This window comes from Molossus molossus, unplaced genomic scaffold (assembly GCF_014108415.1).
Source record: "Molossus molossus isolate mMolMol1 unplaced genomic scaffold, mMolMol1.p scaffold_m16_p_21, whole genome shotgun sequence".
In the NCBI taxonomy this organism is placed as follows: domain Eukaryota; kingdom Metazoa; phylum Chordata; class Mammalia; order Chiroptera; family Molossidae; genus Molossus; species Molossus molossus.
The window spans coordinates 36795295-36810032 of NW_023425357.1; the positions used below are offsets into that span (position 1 = coordinate 36795295).

At 41.2% G+C, this 14738-nt stretch overlaps 1 protein-coding gene across 3 annotated transcripts in view; it reads right to left on the minus strand.

Moving 5' to 3' along the window:
- Positions 1 to 221: 221 nt before the first annotated feature.
- NFATC3 (nuclear factor of activated T cells 3) overlaps positions 222 to 14738 on the minus strand; it is a 133522-nt gene continuing 119005 nt past the window's right edge. The window contains exon 10 of one of the 3 annotated variants that reach the window (XM_036275777.1): positions 222 to 775. In XM_036275777.1, coding sequence (XP_036131670.1) covers positions 654 to 775 — 122 coding nt within the window. In that variant the 3' untranslated portion in view covers positions 222 to 653. Of the gene's footprint in view, positions 776 to 12951; positions 13076 to 14738 lie in introns of those variants that run through there. The other 2 variants (XM_036275781.1, XM_036275778.1) reach the window with 2 other exon arrangements.

A 14738-nucleotide genomic window follows, 5' to 3' on the forward strand; every position in this document is an offset into this window, starting at 1 on the left:
ACAAAAAGGCTATGCTCTGGAATGTCATTTAATATTCCAACACTTCAATGATTGGAATGGTCTCTTCTCATTTTATCTAACAGTTTACTTTTATGGAGGTATGAGCTACATTTGGCTTTATTTCCTATGAATCTATGAAAGGTTTCAGGACACATGCTGAGTTTCTGAGGCATAGGTGTGAGCTTGGGAGAAATTTCTTTTTCTTTAATGTTTGCCTATGAAAGGTTTTATCAAAAGTTACTATTTTTAAAATATCATTAAAGCTAAAGGGTCCTTCAAATGACCATAAAGCAATACAAATCACCAATCCTAGCTAAGCAACCAGGCCACCTGCAAAAGCAGCACCTCTGAAATGAAGACCCTGCTGCATTCACACTCAAAGCACCCATCCATCATATAAAAGTATCCTATTCAAAAATAAAAAGGAAAGCTCATTTCCCCAAAGCTCAAACAGGGTCTATGCTGTTCCTGTTCTTTTACAAAATCTACCCAAGGCATGAGGTGGAGTAATGCTGCCTTCCCCACAGTGACCCCAACTCCTGGCACCAGTCCTGAAGGCTGCATGTTGGAAACTCAAGGTCCGAGGAGAGAAACATACTGAGAAATACATGGTGGTGGTGGTGGTGGTGGATGCAAGGTTGCAGTGAGCACTGTCAGAGCTCATCAGATCTTCCTAAATCCAGGGAATCGGGACCAGGGAGGGGAGCCTGTCTGTTTACCCTTGTTCCTTGGGAAACAGATATCTGGGACATGTCTCTCCCAATTATCTCGTTCACTGAAAAACAAAAGAGAGTAATTAGTGTCCTCTGTGTGACTGATCATATGATGATCAATGCCAAGCTCTACTTCAAAGACATTTTTACCCTTGCCATGGCTTTCTATGAAGGTAAAAGCAGTACTTGAAACCTGCTCCTGAACTGAATGGAAATATTTGGTAAACTGTTCCAGACCCCCCTTTCCCTTTCAGTTCACTTTGCGCTGGGATAGTGGATGGCTGAGAGAACACAGAAACGTTCTTACTCTCACACTAAAGGCTCATGCTCTAGAGCAGAGGATAGGATACTTTTCGTGAATGTGTTTGCCTTAATCCAACTGTTCCTTAATTTGCATCCCTTCAGGAGAGTTCTCTCTTTCTGATCTTGCAGTGAACCTCATATAAAGTGAATGAAATTAATGTTTTTCTGAGAGTAAACCACTGAAATTGGGGGTTATTTTGTTACTCTATGCTTATAAAAGCATCATTTGTTATGTGGGGGTATTTGTACTGCTTCTGATCCTTTCTGATTGCAGGCTCTTGCTTTTCTGTTGGTTTCCATGACTGGGAAAAACAGTGCTCTGTGAGGTCCGGTGCAAAGAATTTCAATTTTAAGGAACCAACATAGAAGGAAACACCTTAAATAAGAACCTTTAGTTCGCTCACCATGAATTCTCCGCTTTGAAATGAAAATTATTTGCTTTACCAACTAAAGATTCTACACTAATTCTATTCCTAGGCATATATTCAAAGAACTGAAAATATATATCCACATAAAAATTTGTACTGAGTCCGGCCGGCATGGCTCAGTGGATTGAGCGTCATCCCATGGACTGGGAGGTCCGGGTTAGATTCCCAGTCAGGGCACATGCCTGGGTTGTAGGTTCAATTTCTAGTAGGAGCATGCAGGAGGCAGCTTATCGATGTCTCTCACATCGATGTTTCTCTCTCTCCCTCCAGCTCTATCTGAAGATAAGTGCAAAAATGTCCTCAGGTGAGGATAAAAAATAAAAACAACAACAAAAATCTTGTACTCAAATGTTCATAGTAACTTTATACATACAGCCCCAATGGAAACAACCCAAAAGTCTACAAAGTTATGAACAGGTAAACAACATGTGGCCTACCCATACAACAAAATATTATTCAGCCAAAATAAATGAAGCTAAAACATGAATGAACCTTGAAAACATTATGCTAAGTGAAAGAAGCTGGACACAAAAGGCCACATGTTATTTTATTCCATTTGTATAAAATGGCCAGAACAGGCCAATTCACACAGACAGAAAATAGGTAGTTGCCAGGACTTACGGGAGTGACATAATGCATATGGAGTTTCTTTTTGGAATAATAAAAATGTTCTAAAATTAGATAGTGGTAATGGTTGCATAACTATGTGAATATACAAAAAAACACGGAATTGTATACTTTCAAGACTGTTATAAACAAAAATAGACCAACCAAAACAAAAAAGTTCTACACCTAGTGTGATGTGACCATAGAGAAAAGGAGATACTAACAACCATTTTTTTTTAATCTTCAAGTATTTAACATCTACTCTTTTTATAGTTTAGTTAAGAAAAAAAAAATTTCTTCAAACTTATACTCATTATGGCTATAAAATGAAGGGAACTAACATTTATTCATTCCACAATATTTACTGAGCATCTATCTATAGGTTAGACTTTATAATTGAAAGTTTATATTCTATTTCAATTAATCTTCACAACACTTTAAGATCGCTACTACCCCACTTTATAGATCAACTAACTGAGTCTTTGACAGTTCATAAGTTTGCTTAGTAATTGGTAGAGTCAGCCTCAAAACACCTGTCACTTTTGGGAGGTCAAAAGACTAGAGAAGCAGCCCTGGCCAGTTTGGCTCAGCGGTTAGAGCGCCGGCCTGCGGTCTGGAGAGACCCGGGTTCGGTTCCCACTAAGGGCACGTACCTCGGTTGCAGTTTGTCCCCGGCCCTGGTCGGTCGTGCGGGTGGCAGCCACTCGATTATGTCCCTTCACGTCAATGTTTCTCTCTCTCTCCCCCTCCCACTCTATCTGTACAAAAAATGGAAAAATATCCAGCCCTGGCCGGTTTGGCTCAGCGGTTAGAGCGTTGGCCTGCGGTCCGGAGAGACCGGGGTTCGGTTCCCGCTAAGGGCACGTACCTTGGTTGCAGTTTGTCCCCGGCCCTGGTTGGGTCGTGTGGGTGGCAACCACTCGATGTGTCGCTTTCACGTCGATGTTTCTCTCTCTCTCTCTTTCCCTCTCACTCTATCTGAACAAAATATCGAAAAATGTCCTCGAAAAATGTCCTCGGGTGAGGATAAAAAAAAAAAAAAAAGAAAAATATCCTCGGGTGAGGATTTAAAAAAAAAAAAAAAAAAAGACTAGAGAAGCAGTGAAATCATCTAGAAAAAGAAAATGCAAAGAATCTGGACACATGTGATACTAGAGGAGGAAAAATGAGTATTAGTGTGGTGATGGTAAGAAGAGGGAGAGAGGAAAGGACTGATTCACCACTACCACCAAGGTTCTGAGTCTACAAAAGAATGGTGCTGTCACTATTGGAAATAAGCTGAGGAGGAAGTTAGAGAAGGAAGGTGGTAGGTAGTTTAGGTCTGGAACTGGAAATTAGAACATCCAAATGGAAAAAAGTCCTGTGGGCAAGGGACTACATTAAGTGGTCAGAGCAAAAACAGATTTAGGCATCTTTATCCTAAAGATCTGGAAGAATGGGAAAAGTTTTATAGTTTCACCAAAAACCAGAGGCTGAAAATAGTAAGGAGGTATAGTATTGTGCTCTGGTAAGAAGATAGGACCTGGGAAAGCATATATGTAAGCAGGAGAGTAGCCTACAAATTAGGTTTGAGTACATACTCTGCCACTAACACACCTTTGGACAAGTTACTTCACATATCTAAGACTTCATTTCTTTATGCAATTATGGTGTTAAACTAATAAAATCTCTTTTAAGTGTAGAAGCCTGTGCTTTTATGTCAACGACAAATCTAAAAAATTAAAAAAAAAATTTATTGGTATTTTTATAGAGAGAGGAAGGGAGAAAGAGATAGAAACATCGATGTGAGAGAGAAACATTGATTGGCTGCCTCCTGCATCATCCCCTACTGGGGATTGAGCCCACAACTCCGGCTTGTGCCCTCACCGGGAATCGAACCAGGACCACTCAGTCCATGGGACAATGCTCAATCCACTGAGCCACACCAGCTGGGCTAAACGACAAATTTTTAAGTGGCAGCATTCAGAAGGGCAAAGAAATGAAGGATGAAGATTTGGATTGTGGTTAGTATTTAATGTAGAACAGTAAAAAAGTAGGGACTAGCCCTGGCCGGTTTGGCTCAGCGGTTAGAGCGTTGACCTGCGGTCCAGAGAGACTCGGGTTCGGTTCCCGCTAAGGGCACGTACTTCGGTTGCAGTTTGTCCCCGGCTCTGGTTGGTCGTGCGGGTGGCAGCCACTCAATGTGTCCCTTCCATGTCGATGTTTCTCTCTCTCTCTCACTCTCACTCTATCTGAACAAAAAAGAAAAAAAAAATTAAAAAAAAAAAAAAGTAGGGACTAGAAGCTAAAGAAATCTCATTACAAAGGGTAATGATTAATCAGTGCTGGCAATAACCACTCAGTAACTGAGACCAATCTTTGAAGGTCAATGGTATAGATCTATGAAGGTCACAGTCAGAAAGAGGGTGCATTTAAAAAAAATATATGTTTTTACTGATTTTTTAGAGAGAGAAGAGAGAAGGAGAGAGAGAAACATCGATTGGATGCCTCCTACACACTACGTACTGGGAATTGAGCCAGCAATCCTAGCATGTGCCCTGACCAGGAATCAAACCAGCGACCTCTTGGTGCATGGGATGACTCTCAATCCACTGAGTCACCCTGACCAAGAGAGGATGCTTTTTAAGTAAATTTTCTAGACTAGAATCTATTGACCATTCATGATGGTTTGCAAAAGAAATAACTAGCAGTCATGGAATGTAAGTTTCTATGTAAATGAAAAGTTACAAGGATGCTTTGCATGACAACACATTTTTCTCTTCAGTTTCCTCCTATGTATAATGAAGAATTAAAATAAAACAAAACCTCCTATAGGATCTAGAGAGAATATAAAAGGGACATAAATAGATAAGGTAGTCCCTGGCACCTCTGTAGATTCTTTGTATGCATCTATGGGCTATCTCATGCAAAGAGGAAGCACATGACCTCTGTGCATGGCCTGTAACATTACTCATCATATTAGATTATCAGTAGACATCATGATCTGTCTTTCAAACAGGTTGTGAGTTCCTCTTATTACTGAGAAAACATCAATTTCTGATGACTGAATAAATGGGTCCTAAGTCATTACAAATACTTGGAAGCGATCTGGAACTAGTACACTGAAAGTTCATTAGGGTAGGAAGGGGACCAGAGAATGTTAGTGAGATTAACATGACATCTGATTTTGATTTTGACAGAGTCTATTTTAGCGGGAACCGAACCCAGGTCTCTCCGGACCACAGGCCGACGCTCTAACCGCTGAGCCAAACCGGCCAGGGCTTGACAGAGTCTATTTTAGACAGGTCTCACAGCAGTGGCAAAAAGCCAAACAGAGGAGCAAGTACCCAGCTCACATTCAAGTCACCTTTTTCTGTCATTTATCCCTTCCAAATATGGTAATTTCAGAGATGTTCCAAGCAGCCATGCAACACATCCTTTTCAATTCTTACTTCATTGTTCAAGTTTTAAAACTGTAAAGTGAGTCCAGCCGGTATGGCTCAGTGGTTGAGCACCGACCCATGCACCAAGAGGTCACTGGTTCGATTTGGTCAGAACACCAGCCCAAGTTGTAAGCCCAATCCCCAATGCAGGAGGCAGCTAATTGATGTTCTCTCTCATTAATGTTTTTATCTCTCTCTCCATCACACTTCCTCTCTCTAAAATCAATAAAGGAAAAAAATTAAAAAAAAAAAACTAAAACTGTAAAGTGATTAAAAATGGTGCTTTATTGTGTCACCAAAACCCCCAGATATATTGTTTTCCTGTGTTTTTATGAGGAGGTCAATGTTTCATTTTCTTGAAGATGAGGGTCTATATCAAGCAATATCCACCCACTTATCAAGTACGCTTTGATCATTAAGTATGAACCCATCATTTTCTGAAGTAGCCAAGTGGTGTCATTTAAGCAAAAGCCTGAAAGAAGCTGTTATTTCTGCTCCCCCTTACTGAAGTTCCACTGTTCTTTTTGCCTGGTGTGCCTAACCTCACTTAGCTGAAGGCACCTGGAAGGTTCTTGACAGTTTAGGATTTTAAGACTACAATAAAGCCAAGATTTTCCACAAAAATGCACTCAAACTGACTATACTCAGAAATACTTTAATACATATTAATATTAATATATAATAATTAGTAGATTTACATTCCTGTAGGGCAGGGACCTCTACCTTATCTATCTTTGTTCCCCACTGAATCTTTAGTGCTTGGTACATATTAAGTGTTGAATTTCATCTTTAATATAATTTGGGTACTTGAAAAAACAATAAAAATTATGCTCAAGTAATTTGCTACAGGTGAATACTGAATATGAATTTTAGGACAGGGTGTCAGAACTGTAACAAAGCAGTCCTTTAGCAATACTTGAGCTCAGTGTGGTATCTTAAGTGTAGTGCTCTCCTTCATTCCTCACTTCCCCCTTAGGCTTGGGGGCTCTGAGCTGTGCTTGGGTTACCACCTCTGGTTTCCTGAGATATCTTTCTAATGTGACTGGCCAAACTTTGAGTATCAACTTAATCAAGACAAAATTATTACTGGTAAACAAAGGTATCAAATCTATGATGTAATTTATACTGTAAATCATTAGCAATATTTTTTTTTTCTAATCCTCACCTAAGGATATTTTTCCACTGATTTTTTTTTTTTTAGATAGAGTGGAAGGGAGGGAGGGAGAGAGAGAGAAACATCGTTGTGAGAAAGACACATCGAATGGTTGCCTCACGCATGACCCTAACTGGGGCCTGGGATCAAACCTGCAACCCAGGTACTCGCCCTTGAATGGGAATCAAACCCGAGACCCTTCGGTCCTCGGGCCAACACTACAACTGCTGAGCCAAACCAGTCAGAGCAATCATTAGCAATCTTGATTAACTCAATACTTAAGTTATTTCTTTTCTTTTTTTTTTTTTTTATCCTCACCCGAGGACATTTTTCCATTTTTTGCTCAGATAGAGCAGGAGGGAGAGAGAGAGAGAAACATCGACGTGAAAGGACACATCGAGTGGCTGCCACCCGCACGACCAACCAGGGCCGGGGACAAACTGCAACCGAGGTACGTGCCCTTAGCGGGAACCGAACCCCGGTCTCTCTGTACCGCAGGCCGACGCTCCAACCGCTGCGCCAAACCGGCCAGGGCTTAAGTTATTTCTTAAAAACATTAATGCCTGCAGTTTAATTTACACTTCCTTTTGAATGTATATAGGTATGAATAAACCCTAGTCCACAAAGTATGAGGTAGCTATTTTTTTTTTTTTTACCAATTTAAGAACATAAAGAGTTATTTGCACCCCTACTGTACAATTTCATCATTTAACCCTTCATTTACTTATTATAAAATATAATTTCATAGATTTTTTTAGAACAGAGAGAAATAAACATCAATGTGAGAAACATCGATTGGCTGCCTCCTGTATAACCCCTACTGGGAATCGCGCCCGCAACCTCGGCATGTGCCCTGACTGGGAATCGAACCGGAACCTCTCAATCCACTGAGCCACACTGGCCAGGCCATTTCCCCTTTAAAGAGTAAAGTAAATTAAAAGTCTAGAACAACAGTTAAGATCCCTCAACACCAGTGCTAACAGTTTATGTAGTCACAGCATTTGGCCCACTTGTGGCAACCACCATCCTCACCTCCCACTACCCCAACACCTGGATTGTTCATGCCACAACAGAAGGAGAAACATCAGCAATATCTGCTGTAGGACAAAAACTAATTTTTTTATTCAAGAAATGTTCCAATAAGTAGTCCACTAGAAATACACAAGAATGAGGTATCTGACTAACAATAGGCCTCTTATTTAGAGCTACTTCTAATGCTTAAGGATTCAGAGCTAGAGCTGACAAGTATGGTATGGTATGAAGTCTCACCACCAGGCAGATGCACACTGTCATATACACAAAAGCTCAAGGGCCTTTATAACTAACAACTGAGCATCTTGAGCATTTTTGTAAAAGATTTTTGGGTATAATCAGACCCCATTTATAGATTTCATCTTGAAGCTGCAATAAGCATTCAAAGTTTAGCAAATTTGCCCGGCCAGTATGGCTCAATGGTGGTAGAGCGTCGACCCATGAACCAAGAGGTCACTGGTTCAATTCCCAGTCAGGGTATATGCCCAGGTTGTGGGCCAAATCCCCAGTGTGGAGCATGCAGGAGGCAGCCATTCGATGCTCTCTTTCATTGATGTTGCTGTCTCTCTCTCCCTCTCCCTTCTTCTCTCTAAAAATAAATAAAGGAAAAAAACAGAAGTTTAGCAAATTTATCTTTTCTTCTCGCCCCTACATGCTAGGATTAAAGGTATAATTCACTCTGGCCTGTTTGGCTCAGTTGGTTAGGCATCGTCTAGTATACTGAAAGACTGCCCATTCAATTCCAGTTCAGGACACATACCCAGGTTGTGGGCTCGATCTCCCAGTAGGGCACATGCAGGAGGCAGCCAATTGATGTACCTCCCATTGATATTTCTCCCTTTCCCTCTCCCTCTCTCTAAAAATCAATAAAAATAGCCCAACCAGTGTGGCTCAGTGGTTGAGCATTGACCCACACACCAAGAGGTCAAGTTTGATTCCTGGTCAGCACATGCCCGGGTTTCAGGCTAATCCCCAGTGGTGGACGTGCAGGAAGTGGCCAGTCCATGTTCTCTCTCATCAATGTTTCTCTCTCCCTCTCCCTTCCTTTCTCTCTAAAAATCAATCAATAAAAAAAAAATATATATATATATATGTATATATATTTTTATCCTCATCTGAGGACACTTTACCATATTTTGTTCAGATAGAGTGGGAGGAAGAGAGAGTGAGAGAGAGAAACATTGATGTGAAAGGGACACATCGAGTGGCTGCCACCCACACAACCCAATCAGGGCCGGGGACAAAATGCAACCAAGGTACGTGCCCTTAGCAGGAACCGAACCCGGGTCTCTCTGGACCGCTGGCTGACGCTCTAACCGCTGAACCAAACCGGCCAGGGCTAAAAATATATTTTTAAAAAAGGTATAATTCATTCTCTGGGTGAACAATTTTATGGAGATGTATTTTATAAAATGAAGGCCACAGGTAGGTGCTATAATTTTTAAAATTCCATTTGAAGAAATGAGAAATTTGGAAGTAAAGGAATAGAAATAATTTTAAATGGATGAGAAATGTAGTGTTACTTGGGTTTACTACTCTATAGCATAGTTTTGCTAAGATTTACTTTTAGGTTTATTTGATAAGTTATAAGAACACCATCTAAGTACATGAAATACTTAATTCACCTGTTTTGGCATAAGCTGAAGAATTAATTTCCATTTATCAAAATCTGATGAATTTGCTTTCACAAGCTAAAGACAGGAAATTTATTTATTTTTTAAAGTACTTCATTTATTGATTTTAGAGAGAGGGAGAGAGAAAGAAACATCAATGAGAGAATATCAATTGACTGCTTCCAGCATGCCCCACCCACCCACTGGGGATCGGGCCCACAATCTGGGTGTGTGCCCTGACCAGGAATCGAACTGGGGAACTCTTGGTGCATAGGTTGACACTCAACTGCTGAGCCACACTGGCTGGGCAAGTTCCTGAAAATTTAGAAAGTAACTGCTAACTGTCCTGATTCATTTTTCTCTGGTAACTGAGTTTACCTAGTCACATGGCCACTCAGCTACAGACTACCTATCCTAGCTTTCCCTTTATAGCATGGCCATGTAATTTGTTTTCTCCAATGAAATATGTGAAAGTAATGTATGCATCTTCCTCATCATTTGCCTGATAGCCTCTCCTTCACCACTCCTTGCTTTGGGCTAAAACTCAAAGTGGTGACTGCTCTGTTAATACTAAACCATGAAAGAAATCCTGATCTCTGAATTACCAGGAGGTGTGAAAGAAACCTTGAGTGTGGTTACGTCACTGTATTTTGGGAACTCCATTATAGTAACCTAGCTTATATTATAATTATTTGGGGGAGGGGGGTGCATGGAGGGAGAGGGAGAGAGAGAGAAACATGGATGTGAGAGAGACACATCGACTGGTTGCCTCCCACACAACCCCGACCAGGGCCAGAGATCAAACCACAACTGAAGTACATGCCCTTGACTGGAATACAACCCAAGACTCTTTGGTCCATAGACTGATGCTCTAACTTCTGAGCCAAACCGGCAAGGGTTATTATTGTTTTTTAAAATCCTCACCTGAGAATATGCTTTTCATTGATTTTAGAAAGAGGAAGAGGCAGGGGGCAGTGAGAGAGAAACATCATCCTGTATGTGCCCCAACCAGGAATCAAACCTGCCATCTTTCAGTGTACGGGACGATGCTCCAACCAAGCTGCACCAGCAAAAGCCTAGCTTATATTATTAAAAAATAAAACCCACCACCAAAAAGGTAACACAGAAAGAATATTTATGTATTTTAAGCAAGAACCAAGACAACCTGCTTGAATTGTATCGTGCCAAGTTTTTATCAAAGTTATTTTAAATTTCACCCTGAACTCTAGTCAGTTTCCAACCACAGGACAGATTGAAAATATACAAAATGATTGAAGATATCATTTACTTTTTTTTAAATATATTTTTGATTTCAGAGAGGAGAGGGAGAGAGGGAAACATCAATCAGCTGCCTCCTAGATGCCCCCTATTGGGGATCAAGCCCACAACCCAGGCATGTGCCCTAACTGGGAATCGAACCTATGACTTCTTGGTGCATGGGACAATACTCAACCAACTGACCCGCACCAGCTGGGTGATATCCTTTATTTTTAACATTAGCTTTAACCTCACACCTGTCAGAATGGCCACCATCAACAAATCATCAAACAAGTGTTGGCAAGGGTGTGGAGAAAGGGGACTCTAGTACATTGCTAGTGGGAATGCAGACTGGTGCAGCCACTATGGAAAACAATATGGTGTTGCCTCAAAAAATTAAAAATTGAACTGCCATTTGACCCAGTGATCCCACTTCTAGGAATATACCGTAAGAAGCCTGAAACACCAATCAGAAAGAATATATGTAACCCCATGTTCATAGCAGCACTATTTACAATAGCTAAGATCTGGAAACAGCCCAAGTGTCCATCAGTAGACGAATGGATAAAAAAGTTGTGGTACATAAACACAATGGAGTACTATGCAGCTGTAAGAAAGATCTCTTATCCTTTGAGACGAATGGAGGGACCTGGAAAGTATTATCCTAAGTGAAACAAGCCAAGCAGAAAAGGACAAATACCACATGATCTCACTTATTTGTGGAATATAATGAACATAACAGTCTGAGGAATAGGGTAGACCCAGAGATGAGGAAGTAGGTTACACACTGACAACCCTCAGAAGAGGGGGTGGTGGGGGGAGGGAAGAGATAAACCACAGAACTTATATACATGTACGCACAACCGATGGACACGGACAACAAAGCCGGGGACAGGGGGATAGGGAGGAGGGTGTCAGTGGGGTAAAAAAGGAGAAACACCTGTAACAAAAATAAAACATTAGCTTTAAAACTAGTACAGGAAAAGTATGACACTTTTTCCCACCACAACTGACTGAGGGAGTGATTAGTCCTGTTATTAAGGGTCCTTTCTTTTTTTCTCCTCACCCGAGGACATTTTTGCATTTATCTTCAGATAGAACTGGAGGGGGGGGGGGGCATTGACGTGAAAGGGACACATCGAGTGGTTGCTACCCACATGACCCAACCAGGGCCGGGGACAAACTGCAACCGAGGTACGTGCCCTTAGCAGGAACCGAACCCGGGTCTCTCTGGACCGCAGGCCGACGTTCCAACCACTCAGCCAGGGCAAGGGTCCTTTCTTTTTAAGAAACCTTATGTGTGTGACGCTACTCAGTATCATTATAGATCTTTCCTCTAGAAAAGGTTATAATTCACAACATTCTACAAAGACAAACATTAAATCTCCAGATGAGTAAACAGTACACAGGTACCTGAAAGTATATTCAAGTATTAGCACGTACCCTTTTGTATCAGCAAAAACTGAAATATGAAAAAAACACACACAACTTTTCAATTTAGGTTAAAATGTGAAATTCAGAAATTTAGGATTAACAGAAGATTCTGTCATTTCTCCTTTAAAAAAATTTTTTTTTTCTTTATTGATTTTAGAGAGAGAGGAAGGGAGAAGGAGAGAGGGATAGAAACATCGATGAGAGAGAACATCGATTGGCTGTCTCCTGCATGCTCCCTACTAGGGATTTGGCTCACAACCTAGGGATGTGCCCTGACCAGGAATCAAACTGGCGACCTCTTGGTGCATGGGTCAACGCTCAACCACTGAGCCACACCAGACAGGCTCGCTCTCTCTCTCTTTGTTTACTTTGTATATTTTCTCTGTATAGTCTTTTCTTTTCTATCCATTCCTACACAATTGACGCCCACGTCTATTACCTCTTGGGGCCAAATCTGAGCTCCAGAGCCATAAATCCTAAATCTACATGACTCATTTCACCACTAGTGTTAAGGATCCCAAATACCTGTCTTTCAAGACCTTGCTCCATCAATTTTCTTTACTCTTCCATCTCTTTAATCAACCTACCCACCTCCTCTCCTAGATCCTTCTCATGATTGCTGAAATATGAGTAAGTCTATCTTAAACAAGCAAGAAAGCAAACAAAAACCTTAGACTCCACATCGAACTCTATATCTAATTTTTTCCTTTCTTTTTTAAAATCCTCACCTGAGGATATTCTTCCATTTATTTTCAGACAGAGTAGGAGGGAGAGATATGTAGAGAGAAACTTCCATGTGGGAGAGACACCTCAACTGGTTGCCTCCATACGACCCCAACCAGGGCCACCGGGGACCAAACCACAACCAAAGTACATGCCCTTGACCGAAATTGAACCCTCAACTCTGGTCTGCAGGACTATGCTCTTAACTGCTGAACCAATCTAGCCAGGGCTAATTTTTTCCTTTCATTGATTAATATCTTAGAGTTATCTATACTGCCTGCTGTTTCTATGTTCTTACCTCTTGTTCATTCCTTAGTCACCCATTAATCCCTTCATTCCACATTAACACAAGATCATTGCTTCACACACAGGAAGATCAATAGGGTGAGCACTGAAAAAGTAAGTTTTAATCTTGGTTCAGTTGTGATATAACTAGGGCAATTAATCTTTCCTCAACTGATTTTCTGAGCCATAGTATAAGGAAATTAATTAAATCCTTCTAGTTATAACTCTTCTGAGGATTTTATAGATATGTAGGAATTTAGTTGCCACTTTTATTCCTTGCATGATGAGAGACAAGAATGATGTGAGACCAGGGTTTGCCCAGCATAGTATCCTAAATATAAAGATTTGGGGTAGGCCCTGGCCAGTTTGGCTCAACGGTTACAGCGTCGGCCTGCGGTCCAGGGAGACCCGGGTTTGGTTCCCGCTGAGGGCACGTACCTCAGTTGCAGTTTGTCCCCGGCCCTGGTCGGGTCGTGTGGGAAGCAGCCACTCGATGTGTCCCTTTCACGTCAATGTTTCTCTCTCTCCCTCCCACTCTATCTGAACAAAAAATGGAAAAATGTCCTCGAGTGAGGATAAAAGAATAAACAAATAAAAATAACACGTGTATTAAAAAAAAAAAAAAAAAAGATTTGGGGTAGTGAACATGATTTCTAAGCCCCTTTCCAATCCTAAATTCATTAATATGGAATTCAAGTGGGATTTTGAGAATTATTAATTTGTATTTATAATTTCTAATACATATTTTCTAAGATACTTTGAGAGTCTTTAAAGAAAGGACCTGTGCCCTAAGGCCCAGCCCCCTCCCTCACAACCAGTGACTCCATTTCTACAGATTCCTTCCAAATGGAGCCCATAATGAACTACCAGGAATGCAAACAAGACCTACAGGGCAGGTTCAAGGGTAGATGATCCAGGTTGCCTCTGGCATATGGACACAATTTCCTGCTTTATTTCCATTCCAAATTGTCTCCCATCAAAACAGAATATTCGATCAGAAATGAGTAGGCATACACACCCGATCAGCACCCAAATTTACTCATTACTCAAGCCATAGAATTCATACAGATGGGCCTCTCTCTGCTTTGGTTTAATAGATCCAATTAAACTTGCCTTTTATTTAAATCCAGACTAGAAGTATAAGCATAAGTGTGAGGGCCAGAGTACAGTTAGATTTTTTTTTTAATCCTCACCCAAGGACATTTCCCATTTTTTGTTCATTTATTTATTTATTTTATCCTCACCCAAGGACATTTTTCCATTTTTTTTATTCAGATAGAGAAGGAGGGAGGGAGGGAGAGAGAGAAACATCAGTGAGAAAGGGACATATCGAGTGGTTGCCACCCGCACGACCCAACCAAGGCCGGGGACAAACTGCAACTGAGGTACGTGATCTTAGCGGGTACCGAACCCGGGTCTCTCTGGACAGCAGACCAGCGCTCTAACGGCTGAGCCAAACCAGCCAGGGCTACAGTTAGATTTTAAAAGCAGTCTTATAGCCTGGTCAGAGTGGCTCAGGGGATTAAGTGTCACCCCACGGACTGAGAGGTCCTGGTTCGATTCCTGGTCAGGGCACATGCCCAGGTTTTGGGCTCGGTCCTCAGTAGAGGGTGTGCAAGAGGCAGCCAATAGATGTTTCTCTCTCACATCGATGTTTCTATCTCTCAAAAATCAATAAAAACATTAAAAAAAAAAATAGCAGTCTTGCCCAGCTGGTGTGGCTCAGTGGTTCAGCAGCAACCCATGCACCAAGAGGTTGCTGGTTTGAT